Consider the following 22,408-nt stretch of genomic DNA (forward strand, 5'->3'; position numbering starts at 1 on the left):
GGTCACTGGCGAGCCTCCACCGTCCTTCTGTCGCGCGGCTAGGGCGAGGAGGCGAGGGACGAGGAGGCGAGGGACGACAGCAGAATCGAGGCGGGAGGGGAGGAAGGAGGAGCGGAGCCAGGCGCTCCGTCTCCGTCGCGCTGTAGCGGACCGTAGCGGACTGCTCCTGACCCCCGCTGTGCACCATGCTCTACTTCCAGCTGGTGATCCTGGCCGGGACGGTGATGCTCGCCTACTACTTCGAGTACACGGACACCTTCAGCGTGCACGTGCAGGGCTTCTTCTGCTACGACAGTGCGCTCACCAAGCCCTACCTGGGGGGGGAGGAGCGCAGCGCCGTGCCGCCCGCCCTGCTCTACGCCCTGGTGGCCGGCCTGCCCACCCTGATGGTACGTACACACTGAGCGGCTTTACCTGTTCATGTTAACGCGGCTCTCAGCTTCCGGCCGGTGACCCCGCGGGCTGGCGCCCGTGACGAGCGCCTCATTGCATGAGTTGACGGCGTGGTTCTGTCGCAGCGCGCAAACCATCGCGTCAGATCTCATGTCATTCGCTTCTTCACTAATGTTCTCTCAAAGTCCCTTTCATGTGTTTAAAGTAGGCCGACACTTTTGGATCGGGGCTCGCGCACGCACGTGTAGATTCGCGCTGACGCGCACTCATCTTTCATTATGCACGCTCTCGTTTGACACCTCTCCCTTCGCCAAAAGAACATGCATTAAAGATCACACGTCCGCTAAATAACTGAACACATTATCAGAGCGTCGGAGCCTATTTTTGCGGTGTGAACATCTGTCCGCGCTCAGATCACACATATTACCTACAGGACATAGCGGTGAATTAAAGCTTGAACGTGGAAGCAACCAATTAGACGTTGAAGGAGAGGAGCTCCAAAGGTTAATGCATGTGAATGTTTAAGTTGAGGACCCCGCGTGCACAGAGAATCCCCGCGGAGCCGCCCACCTGTAGTGAAGGAGCCATTGGCTGAAACAAACATCTGTCCTTTCCAAAAGATTAGATGACCAATGACGTCATCCTACTCTCATTTGACCCAATCAGAAACCAGTATTGCACGTATCAGAATGGGTTGGGATGTGAAGGTCTGAACCATCCCGTACTCTCCTCAAACTAAACCCATCCCTACTCCCTAGTTCAAACTAAACCCAGACTCCCAAGTTCAAACTAAACAAAACCCCTACACTCCAATTCAAACTAAACCCATGCCCTACCATCCAGGGGTCAAACTAAACCCGTGCCCTACCATCCAGGGGTCAAACTAAACCCATCCCTACTCCCCACCTCAATCTAAACCCATTCATTAGCTTCCACCTGCTGGTCTGCTAATTGATGAGGATGTGGTCTCCAGCTTCCATATGGCCGGCTCGTCAGACAGGAGCCACCAGTATTACGTTGGTTATTTAATTCTGTTACACACCAATACATACCAACATAATTAGATGATTGTGCTGTGATTCTATTACATGCTGATTCTTTGGTTGGGCTGTGTTTTATAAATGTTGATAAAAGTTGCATTTTTCTAACCGGCAGGATGTCACGTGTGGTCAGTAAGCTCTGTCTCAAACCTCATACCTCTAAGCAGAAATATGAAGATATTTGATATTGAAGAACAAATGTTTTTTTGTTTAAAGATATAGAAATAATTGAACAATTGTCTGTGAGGATTGCTTGTGAGGATTGCTTGTGACAAACAATGTTAATCCATACATTTTTAGGATGATAAGAGTATTCAACGGCTAGTTATGGCTCGCTGTCTGGGCCTGCGGGTGACTGGACAGAAATCGTTCAAACTGAACAAACCTGTCAATATCTCCAATACCCCTAGACATAAAGTCCATTCATATGGCTGTGTGAATCTGGATACAGAATGAGGCTCTGCTGTTTCCAGTCCTGCTGCTGTGAGGATATGAATGTTACATGAGCCCACAGAAAATAGAGACTTCATTCACGGCCAGTAACAGGCCACATGAAGCTTAATTTGAGTAAGCTGAAGAGGTCACAAACTTCTGTCTGCAGTATATTACACACACATAAAAAAATGGCTTCCCTAAGAATCAACCATTTATTTTTGTTATCTTACCCTTGTTCTCTTAAACATATAGTTGCAAATGTATTCAAGGTAATTTTCAGTTGACTGGTCAATTCCCCCAGTGAACAGTAAATGTAGTGTAAATAAATATTGTATTATACATACACTATGACTATGGCATTTTCGTAACCATGAGAACCAAATACCAATATGACAAACCTGTACACATTTATCCAACACTTTTCCCCCACGGTGTGAGCCTTATAGCTGGAGGTCTTAACACCTTGGCCACGGACACGGGGGTATGTGGTCTCCACTCCGCTGAACCCAGAAGCATGCATTTGTAAAAGGACATTGCAAAGAAAACAGAGATATGCGTTGAGATGGTAAAGTCTTGCACCCTCACCATGTAGCTCAGCAGTGGCTCTGTGCGGTTTCACCCTGCACATTCAGTACGGGTGCTTAGTGGTCCAAGCCACAGTTTGATTGCAAAGCAGTGCCATCAATGTTAATAACTCCATTAGCTGGATGGCTAAGGGCTTTCACAGCTCATACAGCCGTAAGGGTAAGAGTGAAAACACATGAGGAACAGAGCACGCAACAGGGCTGTCAGGCGATAAGGGCTAACTCATTACTTAGCTAAGAGAGGTTTTATTCCAGGACTATAAAAGTGTTCACACTATTTTGAACTATTTTGTTTCTTTTATTGGGCTTGAGATTAGTGGCCCTGGGTCAACCACTTGTTAGGGCTAATGGTTTAAAACCACTGTGCTGAACTAGCTAGTGTGAATCAAGGCCAGGAGAACTATGTGAACATGGGTCCAGTAAGCCAAGGCTAACGTTAGCTTGGGGCTGAGTGGTGAACAGTGTGAAAGCCTCTCGTGTTTCCATGTCCTCATGGAAAGTCATCATGCGCATGCTACAATCCGGTCTCTGTACTGGTACTGATGCCACACACCCATAGAGGCTGGATCCTGGAGCCCACCTCCTGGGGCACCGTCCTCCCATTAACACTAACAGATGATTCCAGTTCTTCACTCTGCTGTGGTGACCTTGGTGGATGTAGATAAGAAGCATGATTGTTTTGATTGGGTTTGTTTTCAACATTGTTCTCCGCAGTTCCACAACCGCGTTGATCACAGTAAGACCGTGGAGGTCCCTGCATCTCTGTCTCTCTGACAAACAAACATGTCTCCTAAGAGTTCAATGACGACAACAGTTAAGAACAAAAACAATGTAGTCCATTATCTCTTTCCGTTTCATATGAATACATAAACCACAAAAAAAGATGAAACGAAAAACAAAAGCAGAAGCAAAGAATCCTCATGGGAACCAAACTTGTTGAAAGTATAATTTATTCATCTTAAGTCCCCACATTTCATCTTAGAGGCTTCTGTTTAAGCTCGAGGTTGAAAACTCCCCAGCAGAGCTCCTCTAAGCATTCCCATATCAAGGTTTCCTGTACAGTCATTCTGCTGAAACGTTGGGCATGAGAGAGGCAGATCTCAGCTGGTACAACCTCAGATGACAGCTGAACAAAGACCTCCTATAGGACTGAGTATATGTGTAATCGCTCTGCATAGAAATTTGCCCTGCATGACTTCAACGTCTGCAGAATGATTGCTAAACTACTACTCTTATACTGCCTACAGTTGACTGTTACCTGTACAATAAGCAGATATGAAAGGAGTAGAATGTTTCCTCTCCCTTTTTGGATTTCAGTCCAGCTTCAGCCCTGGAAAATGTTGATACCACAGGTTTGCAAACTGGGCATGAAGCACAAGAAAGGTGTTATTCAGCTTTAACGGGGTAGAACGACTGGAACAAAAAATGTTTGGTTAGTATGTACTTGAGATACTTAATTTTTGGACCCACATTGGACTCTGCTGTCGTAAGGGCAGAACTACTTTATTGGCCTTATTGGGGATGATGTTTATAAGAAAACATATTCTGAATAAGGTTGCTCTTTAATTCTGTATTTGAGGCTGTGCATGTTGACATTTTACAACCAGGTCATGTAGTGCCTAAGGCGGAAGTTAAAAATAGCCACGATCATGACTTAGAAATCCTGTCTAAACAAGAAAACATCATCAGCATAACTTGGCGTATTAGGCATCTTTGTCACAACCTCCCATCTATTGAACAACGGTGAACGCTGGGTGCTTGGGGGTGTGGGTGGGGTTGTAGGGGTGCTGTGGGGGGGGGGGGGCTGGGAGGTGGGACCATCATATCTCTTAGCTCCTCCATATTTAGGAGAGGTTGGTCCTGCTCGGCCCTTGGCACACAAACCTTATCTCTCCAATTAGCAGATTGTAGTCAATGACTGCTTTGGGGATCTCTGAGTACTACTGTGGAAAAAATCCTGATACAAAGTTGCATAGCAGGAGAGAGTTAAGGAGAGATCCCCACGACGGACAACTAGGGAACAGGCATACACTGAGTCGGATGCCAAGAGTTGAACTTGCAGACGCATTGCTTCAATGTGAGCACAATAACTCAAGATGCGCTTACAGTACAACCACTGCAGATGTTTTTCAGTGTGATCAAGCAGGATAATCCATGTTTAACGTTGTGTACACAGCATCAGAAAGGTTGTTTAATGAATGCATATAATATGCATATAATAATAATCCATGTGTTTTTCCAGGTATAACTACTGCATGTGTTCTGAAGGTTAATGTACTGCATGTATACTTTAGGTATAACTGCTGTATGTTTACTTTAGGTATAACTACTGCATGTGTACTTTAGGTTAATGTACTGCTTGTGTACTATAGGGTCATGTACTACACTTCTACTTAAGGTTCATGTACTGCATGTGTAGTAGATGTAGTTGACGATCTATATAAAGAACCCTTAAATTGCTAGTATAGTTGGGCTCTTCCAGCGCTCCATGCTCCAGTACAATAGAAGGCCCCTGGTATAGAGGTAGGCATTTCTTTGGAAAGGTAACCATTTGTCAAATGTATTGCGTTATTAAAAGTTAAACAAAGTGAGCCATACCCTCCGGCTTCACTCTAAGTGTGCTTATCAGCGTTATGGTGATAATTAGAGCCTAGCTCCGCTGCCGGCTCCTTAATGGAACACAAACCTGCAGAGCAGTCTGATCCCAGGCTGGAACAGAGATCTCCTGGGTTTGAGGTCCAACCTGGCACTGCCTGGCGGTCTGCCTAGGCATTTTGACACACAACCTTTAGAAGAGATGTTTTTCATGTTTTAAAGTCTTTTTATTTTGAATGAGAAGAAGAACACAGGTGTTTTGATCAAGGAGGATAATCCATCATTGCCTCGTGAACCCTCCTCAGAGCGGTTGTTTGGTGGAGCATCACAGCGGGCTGTGTCCCAGGGGGGTTTGAACCGGTTCTCTCACAGCCTTGAGGAAAATCCAGTTCTGACAATTGCACTGCCCTTCCCCCATCCCACCCCCCTTCTGAAGGCCTCCCGCTTTACCTCCAGATGGAGACGAACGGTGTCAGCCCTGAACAAGGTGCTGTCAGCCAGTGTATGAACTATCCAAAGAAAGCTTTTCTCCAAATAACAACACGTATGAAGATGGATGACATGTTTGGCTTTCAGCAGTTATGATGTTAAATGTGCCAAAACTAGAAGAGAGACAGAAATAGAGAGAGACTAACTCTAACCCTTCACCATCATGTTCATGGTCACCAAGGTCCTGTCAACTTGAGTTCCTCCCAATGAGACTGGGCTGTTTCCCAGTGGGTCTGGGCTGTGTTTCCCAGCAAGACTGGGTTGTGTTTCCCAGTGAGACTGGGCTGTGTTTCCCAGTGAGACTGGGAATGTGAGCGTCCCCTGCCCTTGTTGTTACTACTCAGATCTTTCCAGGGCAGTAATTAAAAGCTGACCTTCTGAATGGTCAGTTGAAGATGGAGACTTAGATGTGAGATGGAGATCCAGAGTGGGTCTTACTTCTGTAGTGCCCTGTGTTTCCAAATTAAACGGGGGATTATTCAGCTGTTTTGGTTGATGCTTGAATGCACCTGTTGAAAGTCGCTTTGGACAAATTAGTCAGCTAAATAAAGTATTGTATTGTAGGGGAGAAAGCGTTTTTGGTATTTGGTCATTTCGGGACATGATTGGTGATGAAGCACCCAGCTGTGTTTTATGTGTGTGTGTGTGTGTGGGGGGGGTCAGATGTTATGTGTGTGTGTGTGTGTGTGTGTGTGGGGGGGGGGGGGGGGGGGGGGGGGGGTCGGGGGTGTTCAGATGGTATTAGTTGAAACCTTAAGCCTGCCAGTTGTCAGACACAAAGAATAAAACTGAGCTGCCTTCTGCGTCATCATCGCTGCTTCCTCCCAGCGAATCAGAAGCTTCCAGAGGCATCAGGCTGCAACGGCCATTACCCTGCACCACATAATTTACAGAAGGAACATGTGCCACATATAACATGTTATGTAATGTTTGTATCGTGCCCTGGTATTGGATATCATCTGGGATATTGGTCTACATATTCCTGAGTGTGATCTATTATCTTTAGCCGGTCTTAAAGGTATCGCTTTACAGAACACATAAGTGATCCATGACCCGGAACATTATTTGGGTCAACTTGTCAGCAGAACTGCAACGCTGATTTCATCGACCGCTTTAAAATGCATTTATGTTTTAACCTGTGTACTTCACACTCATTAAATAATAAACAGAACAAGCAGTTGACCGGAGGCTCTGCGTTTGAAGGCTTAAGTGTTTCAACAGAATGTCAATAGAAGCCTAGCAGTGTTTTGGTGTAACCCAGTAAATTAGCACTTAACTGGGATATGTTACAGATTCACGGTCAATCCTCACTTTGATCCTCTTCAGTCGTGCATAAATTATACACGAGAATCATTCATGTCACTGTATCCGACATCTTGTGAGGGCCTTTTATATTTATATATATACTAATATATCCCTTCGCTTTCTTCCATTGGGAAGAGATCCCTTGAAAGAGTCTGATGTAATGAGGACCCGTTCCACGAACAAACACACCTTAATTAGGAGCCCCGGCCTATTTTCAGAGGAACTGTCTTAAGAGAATCCTAATGTGTTTGTTTGGAGGCCGGGCTAATTGTTTGTGTATTGATGTTCCCCTTGGATGTGCTGTCAGCCGAGCGCCTGCCCTGTGGCACTGCTTCGCTCATCCATGAAGGATTCAGGCTCGTCTGCATGGGAGTGCGGACAGAGAGGGCAACACAGTCAGATACGTTAAACTAGCTACACTGCCTCACGCTACACCAACCCTGACCCCCATAGAACCGTAGACCTTTACCGGCAGAGATAGAAATATAGAATAGTATAGTATATATATGGGTTAATATATATTAATATATACTAATACTTGTGTATAATAACAGTATGTTATGAATAAGTATAACGATGTACAAATGATGACATTACACTGATAAGCATGATGTTTAGGTTGGTGTTTTGTTGCGTAATTCTTTTGATGATGATCCACCTGGAACGTGGCCCGTTTGCACTTTATTCATCTTCTACAAAGAATTTTCCGTTCATTTGGGGTCGGTTCCTCGGTCTCTGCAGGGTAATCAAACTAAAGTGAAGCCGTAACAATTATTGATTCCAGCTGCTGTTTCGACCCGGGTTGGGTCAGTGTCAGGGGGATTGGTAGTCGAATGTAATAAACAATAATAATAATAATTACAATATAATATAATTATACGTCACCAGAAAGAACACTCTGGTTTTCTCCGTGCTGCCAGGATCACCCCCCACTTCCCCGACTCCCACTTCCCAGTGATTCCAGTTAGACTGGGCTGTGTTTCCCAGAGAGAGCGGCCCACTTCAGAACCAGACCTTTCGATAAAGGAGTTTAGTAGACGTTAGGTACTTTCCAGTTATCGATAAATTGTATGTTTTATATTGTTGGACGTGCTTGAATAGTCAGTTTTTAGCCCTGAACAGCACTTTGAGCTTGCCTGAATTTACAGCACTTCATGAATAATGTGAAACATTATTATTGGTATTATTTATTATTTTGAGTTGCTTTATCCAGACAGCTAGGAGAAGCTGGGAACTTTGCCCATAAACTATTTTATGGACACAAACACTTTTGTGAGGCTTGGCCTCTTCATGACTGAAACATCTGCCTGGCAAAACATTTTTTTTCCGAGAATTGTAAAAGAAACCTTGATCGTGGCAGGGAGACATGGAGCTAGGAGGGAAATGGAGGTGGCGGGCTGGGATGGCCAAGATTGCAAGGTTTGGTTTTCTTATTGGCGATGCGTTTACTGAAATGTGTTGATGTTTTGTACTCAATACACTGGGCTTTTGCTGAAATAACTTCTAGGATTTTCGATGCCCATATTTTCAGAATGCATTTCACTAGTTGAGGCTCAAATGGAGCGCAACCAAAACACATAGATGAACCGCTGTGCAGCTGGGACCAGGGCTGTGTGTGAGGAAGAGTCTATTCTATCTATTCTACTGATCTTAGGGAATAAAAACACTGCTATTTACTTTTCCAGTTGCACTGCTTTGGTCAATTTGTCATACTCTCTGTATTCTTCCCAGCAGGACATTGCCATGCAGCGGCTCTGTTAAACTCGCCTCACACATAAAGACCGGCAGAATCCACGCAGCCTCAGTGGTCAACATGGTCGCAGCTTCCAGAAGCTTCCCTTTCTTTCTATAATCCTCAACTCTGCGAGGGTCTATTTATAATTACCGTTCAGACTGCCTTCCAGAAAGCAGGAAATCCTCCTCTGCCTTCCTTTGTGTTTTGTTCTCCAACAGACGTGTCAATACCCAGCTTTGAAGTTTCCTCAAGGCCTCATTCCGTCACCTAGAGACTTTGGGAGGCACACAAATGAATTAAACGCGTTTGCCTGCAGAGTTTTTGGGTTTGCACCGTTTGCATATTCCTTAGAAGTGGTGCACCTGTTTGACTACTACACCCGTGCCTCCACTCTCTCACGTAGCCCCTCCACCTTGCTTTTGTTGGCTCTAGAACTGTCCTGACTTGACATGAGTTTAATTGCTGAAATGTAATGAGTTTGTCTCTCCTGGCTTCACTAAAGCCTCCATTACCAATATAATAAGAGAAGAGCGTTTTGTTGTACAGATCTGTTGTACTTGATGAATGAACCGATAGGAGGAGTGCTTTATGGAGTCATTGACAATCTGCTCATGCTGTATTTCTGCTTCTTGGGAGGCGCGCTCACGCCAAGCACCCTTCACGAGAGCCTGTACGACAAACTGGATCGTTAGGCAGTTTTAGAGATGCCAGGAGAGGCTGTTATGATTGTCTAATTACCCAGACCAGCATCATCTTAAAGACGTATATTGTTTGTTCAGAAGGCATCTCCTCCCCCACTGGCTCCCGTTCCCCTGCTCTGTGTGACGGTGGAGCGCTCAGCTCGAGCTGCATTTAGCTGTCAAAGGGAAGCGTGGAAGCACAGACAGCACCACGCATCAGTGGTGTTCATCTTCAGCTGCCTCCCGGGACCAGTGGGCTGTATGTGAAGACCCTGCAGTGATGATGATTCAGTACCACCTGAGAGAGGCCTGTGTACACGAGCTCTCACTTCTCCATCAGTGGCAGCACAGCAGGATTCCTGTCTGGTCGTCTTTCTAAATGTATTCATCAAAACGTGAGGAATATAATAAAAGTATGCAGGTTCTAGGAACGCAGAAAGAACGCATCAGAACTGCATCGTAGCATTCAAGACTCAAGATCTGTATCTGTCCCGAGGGAAATTAGTCTTGGACCTAAAGGCTGCCACATAAAAACACGTACAATAATAGTGCAGTGACAGACATAAAGCGACAGAAAGGCTCCCACCACGATCCCCTTTACTGCAGTGTCGACCAGTCTGTTTACCAAGGATTTGAACTGAGCATGTTGTTCCCGAATGCAGTTTGACTTCAGCTTCCCCATAATTAACTTTCCCCTTCTCTGTTCTTTTAGAACGTCTTGTGTCTTCCCCAGGACTTCTGCTGTCCTTGGAAAACGACCATCAGTGGTTACGGTGTTATTGACACTGTCACGGTCTAGGGTAATGATGGGAGTCTAACCTAATGGTGAAGTATTGTCATCTGTTGAGTGCATTGGCTTCCTGTTGAGTGTCATATCTGTAATGGACCTCCTAGTGATGCCCAGTTCGATGTAGCCCCCAGTTTCAATGTGGCTCCCAGTTCAATGTGGCCCCCAGTTTGATGTGGCCCCCCGTTCAATGTGTCCCCCAGTTTCAATGTGGGAAGTTAAACACTTCTCTCCAAACTTCTACGCCCAACTTTTTAAAGTTGGGCGAAGTTGGCCATCGCTGATTCGACACGCCAACAAGAAACGTCAGCCCCCAGCAGTATGCACCTTTGAGATGCATACAGCAGTGTGCACCTCAAGTGCACTATCTTGCACTGGCTACAATCTCTTGGCGACAAAAGCCTCAATGGTTCAGTAGAGGATGGGAACTGCCATACTCGTTTACGTCTTAAATGATTGCCAATCGTGCATTATCTGATAATCCAGACTTTGAGAGTGTCTGCTGTGAATAGAGAGTGAGCGGCGGTGATTATGAGCCTTATGCTGGGAGTCAGTCTGTTATCCCTCTGTTTTAACCTGACCCCAGAGAACGCCTGACAGCGAGCCGTCCAGCTAACGTTGGTGGGATTACATGAGGAGCTTTGTGGAGCTAAGCTGATCACTGGGGCTATTACAGAATGAGAAGAACATGGCCTGCGTGGACCGGGAGCTAATGGGGTGGGACCAGGATACTGTGTTGACTGAGGCTGGTGATACGACACTCTGTGCCAATATGTAATCCTGTTAGATTCAAAACCATTTAGGCAAAATAACAAGATATTCATGGATGCCATTTAAATGAGGAGCTAATTGGCTTTGTTTTATGATGTGTTTTTATGTAAAGGTGCAGTGTAGAGTGCTGCACTACATCACTGCTGCACTCCGTATGCTGCTCTGCTTCCTCGTTCACTTCATAAGACCTGTGAGGGGATCCACAGCAGGGAGTTCTACACACAGGCCGTGGTACAGGCTTTGTTAGCCGAGCCAATTAGCTTAATTCATGACCCAGATTAAAGGGTAGCAGCTCCCCAAGCAGGGCCCCAGGTGAGTTACTCCTCCACTGAGGAGGCTGCTCTCCATCATAGGTTGAGGCTCTCTCTCCTCCCCTGCATCTCGCTCTCTGTCTGTCTGTCTGTCTGTCCTCTCTCTCTCTCTCTCTCTCTCTCTCTCTCTCTCTGTCTCTGTCTCTGTCTCTCTCTTCTCTGTCTCTGTCTCTGTCTCTCTCTCTCTCTCTGTCTCTGTCTCTCTCTCTCTGTGTCTCTGTCTCTGTCCCTGTCTCTCTCTTCTCTCTCTCTGTCTCTGTCTCTGTCTCTGTCTCTCTCTTCTCTGTCTCTGTCTCTGTCTCTCTCTCTGTCTCTGTCTCTCTCTCTCTGTGTCTCTGTCTCTGTCCCTGTCTCTCTCTTCTCTCTCTCTGTCTCTGTCTCTGTCCCTGTCTCTCTCTTCTCTCTCTCTGTACACTTGGTACTCTCTCTCTCTATCTCTGTCTCTGTCGCTCTGTACTCTCTCTCTGTCTTCCACTTCTCACCAGTCAAATCACATTACTGGCTGTGGATAAACCTATGTGGTGAGAGACTGTCGCCACACACACACACAGACACACACACGCACACACATGGACGAATGCACATACACGCACACGCACACACAAGATGATGGATACACATGGGCAGACACAAACACACAAACACACACGCACACACACACACACACACACACACACAAGCAGATAAATGCACGTGGATGTGTGTGTGTGCTCTGCTCGGACAAACCAAGGTCGCCCGTAGTTGAGCATCTCCAGATGTGCCGGCAGATCGGGGTGACTGGGTGCTTATCCGCGTGGTAGCAGCGGGCGAGGTCAAGGGTGTCGGGTGGTGAGGGAAGGGAAGACCTCCGGCCCCGCCCTGGGACCCCCACTGGGCTCCCCACTGGGCCCCCCCAACTGACCCCCCGATCAGACACTTGGGTTCTCTGAAGGGAAAGGAAACCCTTCCTAGGGTTCAACGTTTAGTTTGGTGTGATAAACTTGTTAAGTAGTGAGACACCTGTTCACACCAGAATCGTTTGAAAACGTTCCATCGCCAAACGGACTCCCTCTGTCGGTTCTCATTAGCTGGCCGGAACCTGGCCGAGGCGTTCTGTAAGCAGGAGAACACAGACTGGTATGAAGAGCAGTGGCACCTCCTGCAGGAGCAGAACACAAGGAGGCTTCTCCTCCCCAGATGACTAAATGATCCTCTAAATGGCTGATATTATCCTTAAACACGCGTCTGGCCTTTCCTCTGACCTCCACCTAGACCAGCAGTCAGTGATGATGTCGTTGAGTGGAGGCAGGCTGGTTGATTCTCGATCAGCCCATAAAGTTTGTCAGTGCTTTCCTGTTTCCATTGGCAACTGCATCCTAGCTTCTATTCTGGTCTTCACAACTGAATACGTTCTGTTAAGGTGGGGAAACGTGGGCCACATCACACCTCGTGACTCGTACAGGTGAAGTAGCACTTCACCTGTCTCATCTATGTGTATCTATATCTATATCTATATATATATATATATATATATATATATAGATATAGATATATCTATATCTATATATATATATATATATATACATATATATGATCGATAGAAGATCCATTGATCCGTCTTTCCATGTAGGAAATGTATCAACCTATCTACCTATGATAGGGGTATAATTGATCTATCTATCTCTTATTCACTCACTCACTCACTCACTCACTCACTCACTCACTCACTTGAATCTAACAAGATTAGATATTGGCACAGTGTATAGCACCAGCCTCAGTCAACACAGTATTGTATTAAAAACCCATGCTGTTCTGTCTATGTGTCTGTGTGTCTATCTGTCTTTGTGTCTGTCTCTATTGATGGAGCCTGTGGTTATAACATAACTAAATCAAGGCCGCTGAACAATCTGGTCCAGGTTCCTCGACTGTGCGGGAGCTTTTATTGTCTCTTTAAAGTCGGGCGTGTTCTGAGTTGTGAGTGTTCTTCACCATGTGGACCTGTATCTCCTGGACCTCATTCCCACCCATCATGTTGGACTGAGACCTGACTCTCATCGCAACGGGCCCCGAACTTACCAAGTACTCCTCAAAGGGCCGGCATGCTGCTGCTGGGACCGCCTCGCTTTTCCACTTCACTGCCTTGTGAAATTGGACGGGTGATTTCCCGTTTCACCTTGGCTGTCTTTCAGTCCCCTCCGGGTTGTGATGCTCATCACATATTTAGAGGCTGCCTCTCAGACACTGGGATGAGCCTTGCTGTGTCAGATGTCTAGCATTGAAATTCTGTCGTTGTCATTGGAACTATACGGCTGCTGTGCTGGGAAGCAAACTGGCAACAACAACTGATGACATAAGGTTTGGGCTGTGAGGACGGTCTGTCTTTCTTCCAGTCTGTCTGTCTGTCTGTCTGTCTGTCTGTCTGTCTGTCTTTTGAATTATTCCGCTCCAGCGCTCACAAGGCCAGAGCATCGCTCTCCTCCAGGCATTATTCTTCTGTTTCAAGCTCAGCTATCATCACTACCAATGTGGTTTATTACTGCTGATTCTCTTCTGAAGATAAGGAGTATACATGCTGGTATATAAGCATTGAAATGTGTATTATCCCAAAGAGCAAGCCTTAAGAAATGCTAAGACGTTAAGAATACTTTGTTGAACTAACGGGTTCTCTCTCTCTCTCTCTCTCTCTCTCTCTCTCTCTCTCTCTCACTCTCTCTCTGCTGTCTCTGGCTCTGGCTCTCTCTCCTCCCTGTCTGTCTGTCTGTCTGTCTGTCTGACTCTCTCTCTCTCGCTCTCTCTCTCTCTCTCTCTCTCTCCTTCTCTAGATCCTGGTCACAGAGACGGTCCTCTTTCTGGTACAGTACACGTCCAAAGAGTTTGACCGACTGGAGACGACGGTTGCCACGGGAGACTGCTGCTACCTCAACCCACTGGTCCGGCGCACCTTCCGCTTCCTGGGTGAGCCCCGTCCACCACGTTACCATGTCGATTGGTCCTCATGTTGTCACCGCATGTAACCGTGACGATCTTTCCACATGTTGTCACGATGTGTAACCATGACGATTGGTCCACATGTTGTCACCGTGTGTAACCATGGCGATGGGACGAACAGATGTTGGTGCCTAGATAATTGCTTCGATATCAATTCAATAGATTTTATTCTGGCAGACACAAGCCTTCGGAAATTCTGTATTTTCCACACGCACACCGTTCAGGCACACTTTACACAAAAACGCACGAGCATACGCACACACACACACACAGTAACACACACATACATACACACACACACATACACACACACACAACTCCTGTGGCTGGCCATAGCAATGATGACAGCGCAGTACGATATTACTCCAGTCACATTTAAGTGGGGGGATGAGATAAGGCTATAAGAGCAGGATTAGAGACCTTCTCCCTGGGGGTGGGAGGGGGGAGGAACATCTCCCTCCCTGCTGTGGCCCGGCGTTAACACAGCCAACGGGGGGGGGGGGGGGGTCTTCCTTATGATTGCTCCCCTCACCCTCCTGGCAAGCTCATTTGGATTTGGATTAGCGCTGCGCTGTCGCAGCATTAATCCTCATGACGGGATGGAGCCTGTGGTGACCACAGCCATCAGCCAGCCTGAGACCCTCAGTAGGCCAGCCTGAGACCCTCAGTAGGCCAGCCTGAGACCCTCAGTAGGCCAGCCTCAGACCCTCAGTAGGCTAGCCTCAGACCCTCAGTAGGCCAGCCTGAGACCCTCAGTAGGCCAGCCTGAGACCCTCAGTAGGCCAGCCTGAGACCCTCAGTAGGCTAGCCTCAGACCCTCAGTAGGCCAGCCTGAGACCCTCAGTAGGCCTCATAGCTCTGTCGGCACCTGTTAGAGGAACCGAGACACAGAGCCGTCCTCACCTTGTCTTCATCACTTAAGACAATGCTCTGTTTTATACGGACAACTAGACTCTCAGCCCAGCATGCACACGCACGCACACCGCACACGCATGAATGCACACACTGAACATACGCACACACTGAACATACACAGACGTACGTACACGCATACGCAAAGACATGTATGCGCGCACGCACATGCACACACACACGTAAACACTAGTACGAACAGTCACTAATGCACGAACACGCATCGGCACACTGACACAGCGGACATCTGGAAGCAAACCGTAATGAGTTCCACCCACACGTTCCACTAATGAGCCGACCTGGAAGATAGATGATATATGTACAGCAAATGAAACCATCAACTACTGACCTCTGCAGTAGAAAGGTCCTTCAGTGACCTGGCTGAGCTGTATGGGGGGGCCACACTGGGCCAGGCGGCAGGGTCTATCGAGCTATATAGAGCTGTCCCTGTATAGAGCAGTATAGAGCTGTCCCTGTATAGAGCAGTATAGAACTGTCCCTGTATAGAGCAGTATAGAGATGGCCCTATATAGAGCAGTATAGAGCTGTCCCTGTATAGAGCAGTGTAGAGCTGTCCCTGTATAGAGCAGTATAGAGCTGTCCCTGTATAGAGCAGTATAGAGATGGCCCTGTATAGAGCAGTATAGAGCTGTCCCTGTATAGAGCAGTATAGAGATGGCCCTGTATAGAGCAGTATAGAGCTGTCCCTTTATAAAGCTGTCCCTGTATAGAGCTTTCCCTATATAGAGCTATCTAAAGCTTTCCCTGTATAGAACTGTCTCAGCATAGAGCTGTATAGAGCTGTATAGAACTGTCCCTGTATAGAGCTGTATAGAGATCTATACAGTGCTCTATACAGCTCTGTAAAGAGCTGTATAGAGCTGTCCCCCGTTTGTGCATGTTGGGATTCTGACTTTCTTGCATTTAAATTGTATAAGCAACACTTGACAATAAGGGAACAGTAATTAACCGTCAATAAACATTAGTTAGTACAGTAATGAGCATAGACTAACAACTCACTAAAGATGACAGGGTGAATGTGAAGGTCTACCAGCGGCTGATGTGAACTAAGGTAGTCATGTATAGAGGTGACAGGGTGAGTGTGAACGTCTACCATTAGTAGATGTAAACTCTAAGGTAATCATGTATAGAGATGACAGGGTGAGTGTGAACGTCTACCTGTGGTGGATCAGTCTTGAGGCGTCGCCGTACTGTGACTCACGGCTCAGCTGGATGGGAGAGCAGAACGACCCATTTCTCCTCCTGTCTCTCCTCCCCTCCTCTACTCCTCCGCCGTCTCTCTTCCACTCCTCCCGTCTCTCCTGCACTCCTCCTCTGTGTGTCTCTTCACACTCTGTTCTGTCCTGTCTCCTAACTCCCCCACTGCTGTCGCCTCCCCCCCTCGCCTCCCCCCGCCATGTGCACCCCCCGACTTTTAGCGTCTTGCTTATTCAAGCACAGCACTGCTGTGAGCGAGGTGCAAAGATGAGAGAGGGAGAGGGAGAGAGAGAGGGAGGGAGAGAGAGAGAGAGGGGGGGGGGGAGAGAGAGAGAGAGAGAGAGAGAGAGAGAGAGGGGGGGAGAGAGAGAGAGAGAGAGGGAGAGGGTGAGAGAGAGAGGGGGGGGGGAGAGGGAGAAAGAGAGGGAGAGGGAGAGAGAGACTGTTTATTCACCAAAGTTTAGCGCTAGCACTCCTCTCATCTCTTAAGGCTTGCTCTTTGGAATAATACATATTTTATGTCTTATACACCAACATTTATGTTCATTTCATTTTGCAGCTTTGACAAGATAATAAGTTTGCACATTAATAATTGAAATAACTCCGCCCCGCAGCTCCATGTTTCTGCGGGCTGTGTGAAGCTGCTTTAACAGTGGGCCACTTGGAGCCCTAGCGCTACTTAACACTGAGTGTTCTGCTGTTCTGAGCATTCGGGACGCGCTGCCAGTAGAGCCGCTCATTATTCATGCTCGGTGTATGAGGAACCTGTGCAGTGAAGCGCTGAACGAGATGTAAAGCACTGCTCGCGGCCAGTTAGTAATGATGGTAACTGTGAACTGATGTACAGCCGAAGTATTCAGTAGTCATGGTAACTGTCCACCTGATGTAGTTAGTCGTCATGGTAACTGATGTCCACCTGAAGCCAGGGGCCTTTCCTACTTTAAACTATTTAGCATTAAACTGACTTTTTTATCGATTTTTACCATTCAAGAAACAATACTTTGGACCTTTCTTATTATCTTATTTAATATATGGTATTCTATATATATATATATAATGTGTGTGTGTGTGTGTGTGTGTCTGTGTGTGTGTGTTTGTGTGTAGCTATGTGAAGCTGTGTGTAGCTGTGAGTGTAGCTGTGATAACATTACATGTCTTTGCGTCAGACCAAAGCCGTAGAGTCTGGCTGGAGATCAAAGACCAGCTGTGTCATTTTCTTGTGAATTATTTGGAATTATTCATGTTCACACTTTGCAATGGCCTTTTCACAAACAATAGTTGATGTCACACAGCCTAAAGAATCACATGGTGTTAAGAGGAGAGTCCATCCACAAAGCAGCACGCCTCAAAGCGCCGCCATCTTGCCAGCGCATTAGCCACAACCACAAAGCTCTCTACACACAGCCCCCCCCCCCCACTATGTATCCACTTAGTGTGTGTTGTACGTCCTGGCTCTTAATGTATCCACTTGTTGTGTGTTGTATGTCCTGGCACTTAATGCATGCACTTATTGTATGTTGTACGTCCTGGCACTTAATGTGCACACACAATGTATATTTGTTGTATACGGGCAATGGGTAACCTAGCGATTGTTAGTGCTTGGCACGTCTATGTTCAACGAACGTCCTTACTGTAACGCCAGCGATTTCTTGTTTATTTACAGTACAAAGGTACTTATTGTGAGTCACATCGGATAAAGGCGTCTGCTGAACGCGCTCAATGTAAATGTAAATGTACACACACCGTTTCACCGTCACATTACCGCTTTGCAACCGGAAACCAGAAAACCGAATATATGACCAACAATAACATAGCATATAATGATCCTAACCCCATCCTTACCTACCATGGGTAACTGCTCCATCTACTGCTCAGGGTGCACACGCACGAACATGCAGACTCACACACACACCTACACACACACACACACACACACACAGACACACCTACACACACACACACACACACACACACACACACACGCTACATGAACTGTCGGCGGCGTGCTCGTTCTCCTAACAGGGCATCACGTCACATGCGCTGAGCCAAGCCGTCTTCAGCCGCGGGCGGCCCAGTCGCTGCGCGCGGCTGGGCAGTGTTGTGGAGGCGCTCCTCAGTGTGAGAGGAGACGCCCTGTCAGAGCGTTTCCCCAACACAGAACGTCGTGACAAACCCGTGACTCACACTGAACTTTTAAAGTACCAGAATAAGGCGCAAGATCTCTGTGGTCGTCCTGCACTCATTAGCTGGTGGTGTTGGCCCCTCCGAGGTCCTCCGCCATGTGCTCCACCTGTGAGTCACAGTCTGCTGGTGGTGTTGTGCGGGGTGATGCGGTTTCTGTCCTCTTAGTCATCACCACCGCCATGGGTTTCTGTATCCAGTTTTCTTGTTTCAGTTCTCATTCAGCAGATCCATTGGTCCAGGTCTTATGAGTTATATGTCAGGTCGTGAGTACAACTGAGCGACTGGTTCCCCTAAAGGTTAATAGAGCAGCCTCCGCTGGACTACTGGCAAGAGTGGTTCTGCACAATCGTTAATAAGAAACTAATGACCAGATAACCTGTTGGTGAGTAAATTAAGATGGAGAGCTTTATCATTCAATAATCATCTTTGGATTTAAATCGTTGTAATTGACCGTCTCAAAGGTCCACCCACTAACCCAGAGGAACCTCAGCTCAGAGCTTAACGCATCGGCCTGTGTGAGGTGGTCAGCGTTACAGCCTACTACAACATACAGGCCTGAGTGATAGCTTTCTGCTCTCTGAATAGTTTTAGGTAACCACAGGTTATAACTAACCGTCTTGTATCCACAGGTTATGACCGACCTTCCTTTAACTCACAGGTTATTAATAACCGTCCTGTAACACAGGTTATAACTAGGGATCCTGTAAAACACAGTCTTGTGTGTTTAAATGGCTTCCTGGTGATTCACAGGAAAACAAAGAACAGTGACAACCAAAGTGACATTTCATACAATGCCTCGTGATAGAGTGAAGTCACAAACAAGCCAGCACTGGCTTCAAGCCCTAAAAGTAGCAGAGCACCACGATGTTGACAGTGATTTCTAAAGTGCCTGTCGTCTCCCCCCCCAGTAACAGGCTCCTGAGTGATGGGTTGGCAGGAGGAGGCCAGCCCAGCGTCTTTATGTACCACATTAATGGAAGGAACACCTGGCCACTGACAGAGTGATGGAAACTAGTTGCAGCTGAAGCAATCATCTTTTTGTCTGTTTCCTTCATAAAGATGCCCCCCCCTTCGTCGCAAAGATATGGGGGCTCTCATCTCTATGAGCTGAGGAGCAGTAGATTCCGGTTCCCCTGCCCACGGCTCAGTCTTTAAACCAATCTAGATGTTCAGCGTAGGCACAGCTGCAGGATTGTTGAACCAGCAAGCAGCCCATGTTGCTGAAGAGTGAAGTCTGAACAGTATCTGGACGGTATCTATTCGGATTCACAACTCAAGAGGTTGGTGTCCTTTGTGGTGAGACCTGGTTCTTTAGAGAGGCTCTGAGTGCAGCATGTCTGTTGACTGCTTGGAAAGAGAGTGTTTGTTGAAAACTGCACAGAGTCGTCTGTTAGCCCCCGATGCTAATGAGAATAGAGGCAGTGAACCGTACATATTCACCAGGTGTTGTTGAATGCTGTGGCTTTGGTGCCTAATGAAGCAAGAACAAAAAGGGTCATTGCAGGAAATGACTTCGATAATGTGAAATCTTTTGATTCCCTCCTTTCCCAGTGACTATACATTATGAACTGTACGCAGTACGGGAAGCATACAGTGCTGATGGAGGCGTGGCACACAGGCAGAGACATCGTTTTGATTGGATGCTCGCTCGCATTGTAATCCTCATAATTACTATAAGTGTGTGCTTTTGTGTTGGATTCACATCGCCGTACACACACAGTAGAGGTCACAACTGCCTGATTCCATATTATTTGTTGGTCATATAATTAAAGTGTAGCCCACCAGTGTTGACTTGGGAACAGCAGCTGAACAAAAAGAGACCACCTCTCAGAGCAGCTTTTGAGGGGCTTGGTGCCCTGCAGTTAGGTTCAACACGTCAGTGTGAGGTATCAGCTGCAGCTTCATGAAGACAAAAGGATGTCACAGGAAACCTTCTCACTGGGCTGAGCAGCTGCTAGACGTCATACCCAGAATGAACAGCAAGATGATGAGGAGGATTCATGAATTCAATTGGTTGGATTTACATTTAGGGCATTTGGTGGACGCTTTTATCCAAAGCGGTTTACAATGGTTCATACACAAATTCACTCACCGAAGGCGGAGTCAACCATGCAAGGCGGCAGCCAGCTCGTCAGGAGCAGTTAGAGTGAGGTGTCTTGGTCAGGGACACCTCGACACTCAAACTAGCAACCTTCCAGTTACAAGTCCACCCACTCTACCTCCTGAGCTAAGCCAGGAGGTCAAGGAAGACCTTCCTCACGTCTGCATGAGTGTGATTGGATGTTGTGACCTGGAATGTAAATCCAGTTGTGACCGAACATGAGGGAAGCGTGTTGCCTGGTCGCAGGTTAACATTTGATCTGTTAATATTCTCCTTAGGGGTGTACACCTTCGGCCTGTTCACCGTGGACATCTTCGTCAACGCGGGCCAGGTGGTGACGGGGAACCTGGCGCCCTACTTCCTGACGGTGTGCAAGCCCAACTTCACGGCCCTGGGCTGCCAGCAGGCGCTGCGCTACATCAGCCACCAGGAGGCGTGCACCGGGGACCAGGGGGACATCCTGAGGGCCCGCAAGACCTTCCCCTCCAAGGAGGCGGCGCTCAGCGTCTACGGCGCCCTCTACCTGGCCGTGAGCAGAACCGCACGACACACACCTGCATGACGCCCACCAGGACACACACCAGCATGACGCACATAGGGACACACACCAGCGTGACACCCACCATGACACACACCACGCCACGCGCTACGACACACACTACGACACACACACCTGCGTGTCACAAACCATGACACACAACTTCATGTGATGCACCACGATACGCACAGGCATGTCACACGCCACGCCACACACCACGACACACACCATGACACACTCCATAACCCACGCCATGACACACACGCCATGACACACACACCACGCGGCCCCCCACAGTAGCTCCCGGCCCCTGCGGACGAGGGGTCCTCAGCCTGTGTCTCTCTGTTCCAGATGTACGTGACCTGCACGGTGCGCGCCAAGGGGACGCGGCTGGCCAAGCCCGTGGTGTCGCTGACCCTCGTCTGCCTGGCCTTCCTCACGGGCCTCAACCGGGTGGCCGAGTACCGCAACCACTGGGCCGACGTCATCGCCGGCTTCGTCATCGGGGGAGCCATTGCCACCTTCCTGGTGAGACTCTGGGAGAGATGAGGAGGGACTGGAGGGAGAGGAGGGAGAGAGAGCCAGCTGGAGGGACACAAGAGGGAGAGAGAGCAGGTTAAAGAGACAGAGAGACAAAAGAGAGAAAGACGGTTGAAGACAGAGCCACAAGAGGGAGAAAGAGAAGGTTAGGGAGACATAGAGACAGGGGTGACAGGAGGGAGGGAGACCCTGAGAGAGACAAGGAGAGACAGTAGGGAGGGAGAGCCCGGTAAGAGAGACACAAGAGGGAGAGAGAGCAGGTTAAAGAGACAGAGACAAGAGAGAGAGAGAGAGCAGGTTAGATAGATAGAGACACACAGTCCTCCGGACCCATGGGGGTTGTCAGGCGGTAGAGAGGCTGATGATCCAGTATAGTATTTTCTCTAGCAGCTGTCCCCATCCCTCCCATTAAACTCCCCCTCTCGCTCTCTCTCTTTCACTCCCCTCAGTCCTCTCTCTCTCTTTCACTCTCTCTCTGTCTGTCTCTCTCTCTGTCTCTCTGTCACTCTCTCTCTCTCTCTCTCTCTCTCTCTCTCTCTCTGTCTCTCTCTCTCTCTCTCTCTCTCTCTCTCTCTGTCTCTCTGTCTCTATCTCCCCCTCTCGTTTTCTCCCAGCTTGAACTTGATATGGATTTTACTCAAACAACGCTTTCTGTATCAAACTGCCCAGAGGCATGAAACGAGTATCTTTTATTAGCATATTGTATGAATATGAATGAATTGTTCAATGCTATAACTAGGAGGGCCTATCCACTAGCAGGGCAGTGTGAGACATCCAGGGTCGTGCAGCCCTGTTATTGTATCAGTGTAGCTGAAGCGTCCCG

The 22,408-nt window shown here is 47.6% G+C and overlaps 1 protein-coding gene across 1 annotated transcript in view; it reads left to right on the plus strand.

Annotated features, from left to right (window-relative positions):
- Positions 1–185: 185 nt before the first annotated feature.
- LOC307088772 (phospholipid phosphatase-related protein type 5-like) overlaps positions 186–22,408 on the plus strand; it is a gene marked incomplete at both ends in the record, with an annotated part of 27,467 nt that continues 5,244 nt past the window's right edge. Inside the window, 4 exons of the mRNA XM_079754757.1 lie at positions 186–389; positions 13,927–14,059; positions 20,786–21,036; positions 21,397–21,573. Of these exons, the coding sequence (XP_079610883.1) occupies positions 186–389; positions 13,927–14,059; positions 20,786–21,036; positions 21,397–21,573 (765 nt within the window). The remainder of the gene's footprint in view (positions 390–13,926; positions 14,060–20,785; positions 21,037–21,396; positions 21,574–22,408) is intronic.

The sequence above is a fragment of the Pollachius pollachius genome (genome assembly GCF_949987615.1).
Source record: "Pollachius pollachius genome assembly, chromosome: 17".
NCBI lineage: Eukaryota > Metazoa > Chordata > Actinopteri > Gadiformes > Gadidae > Pollachius > Pollachius pollachius.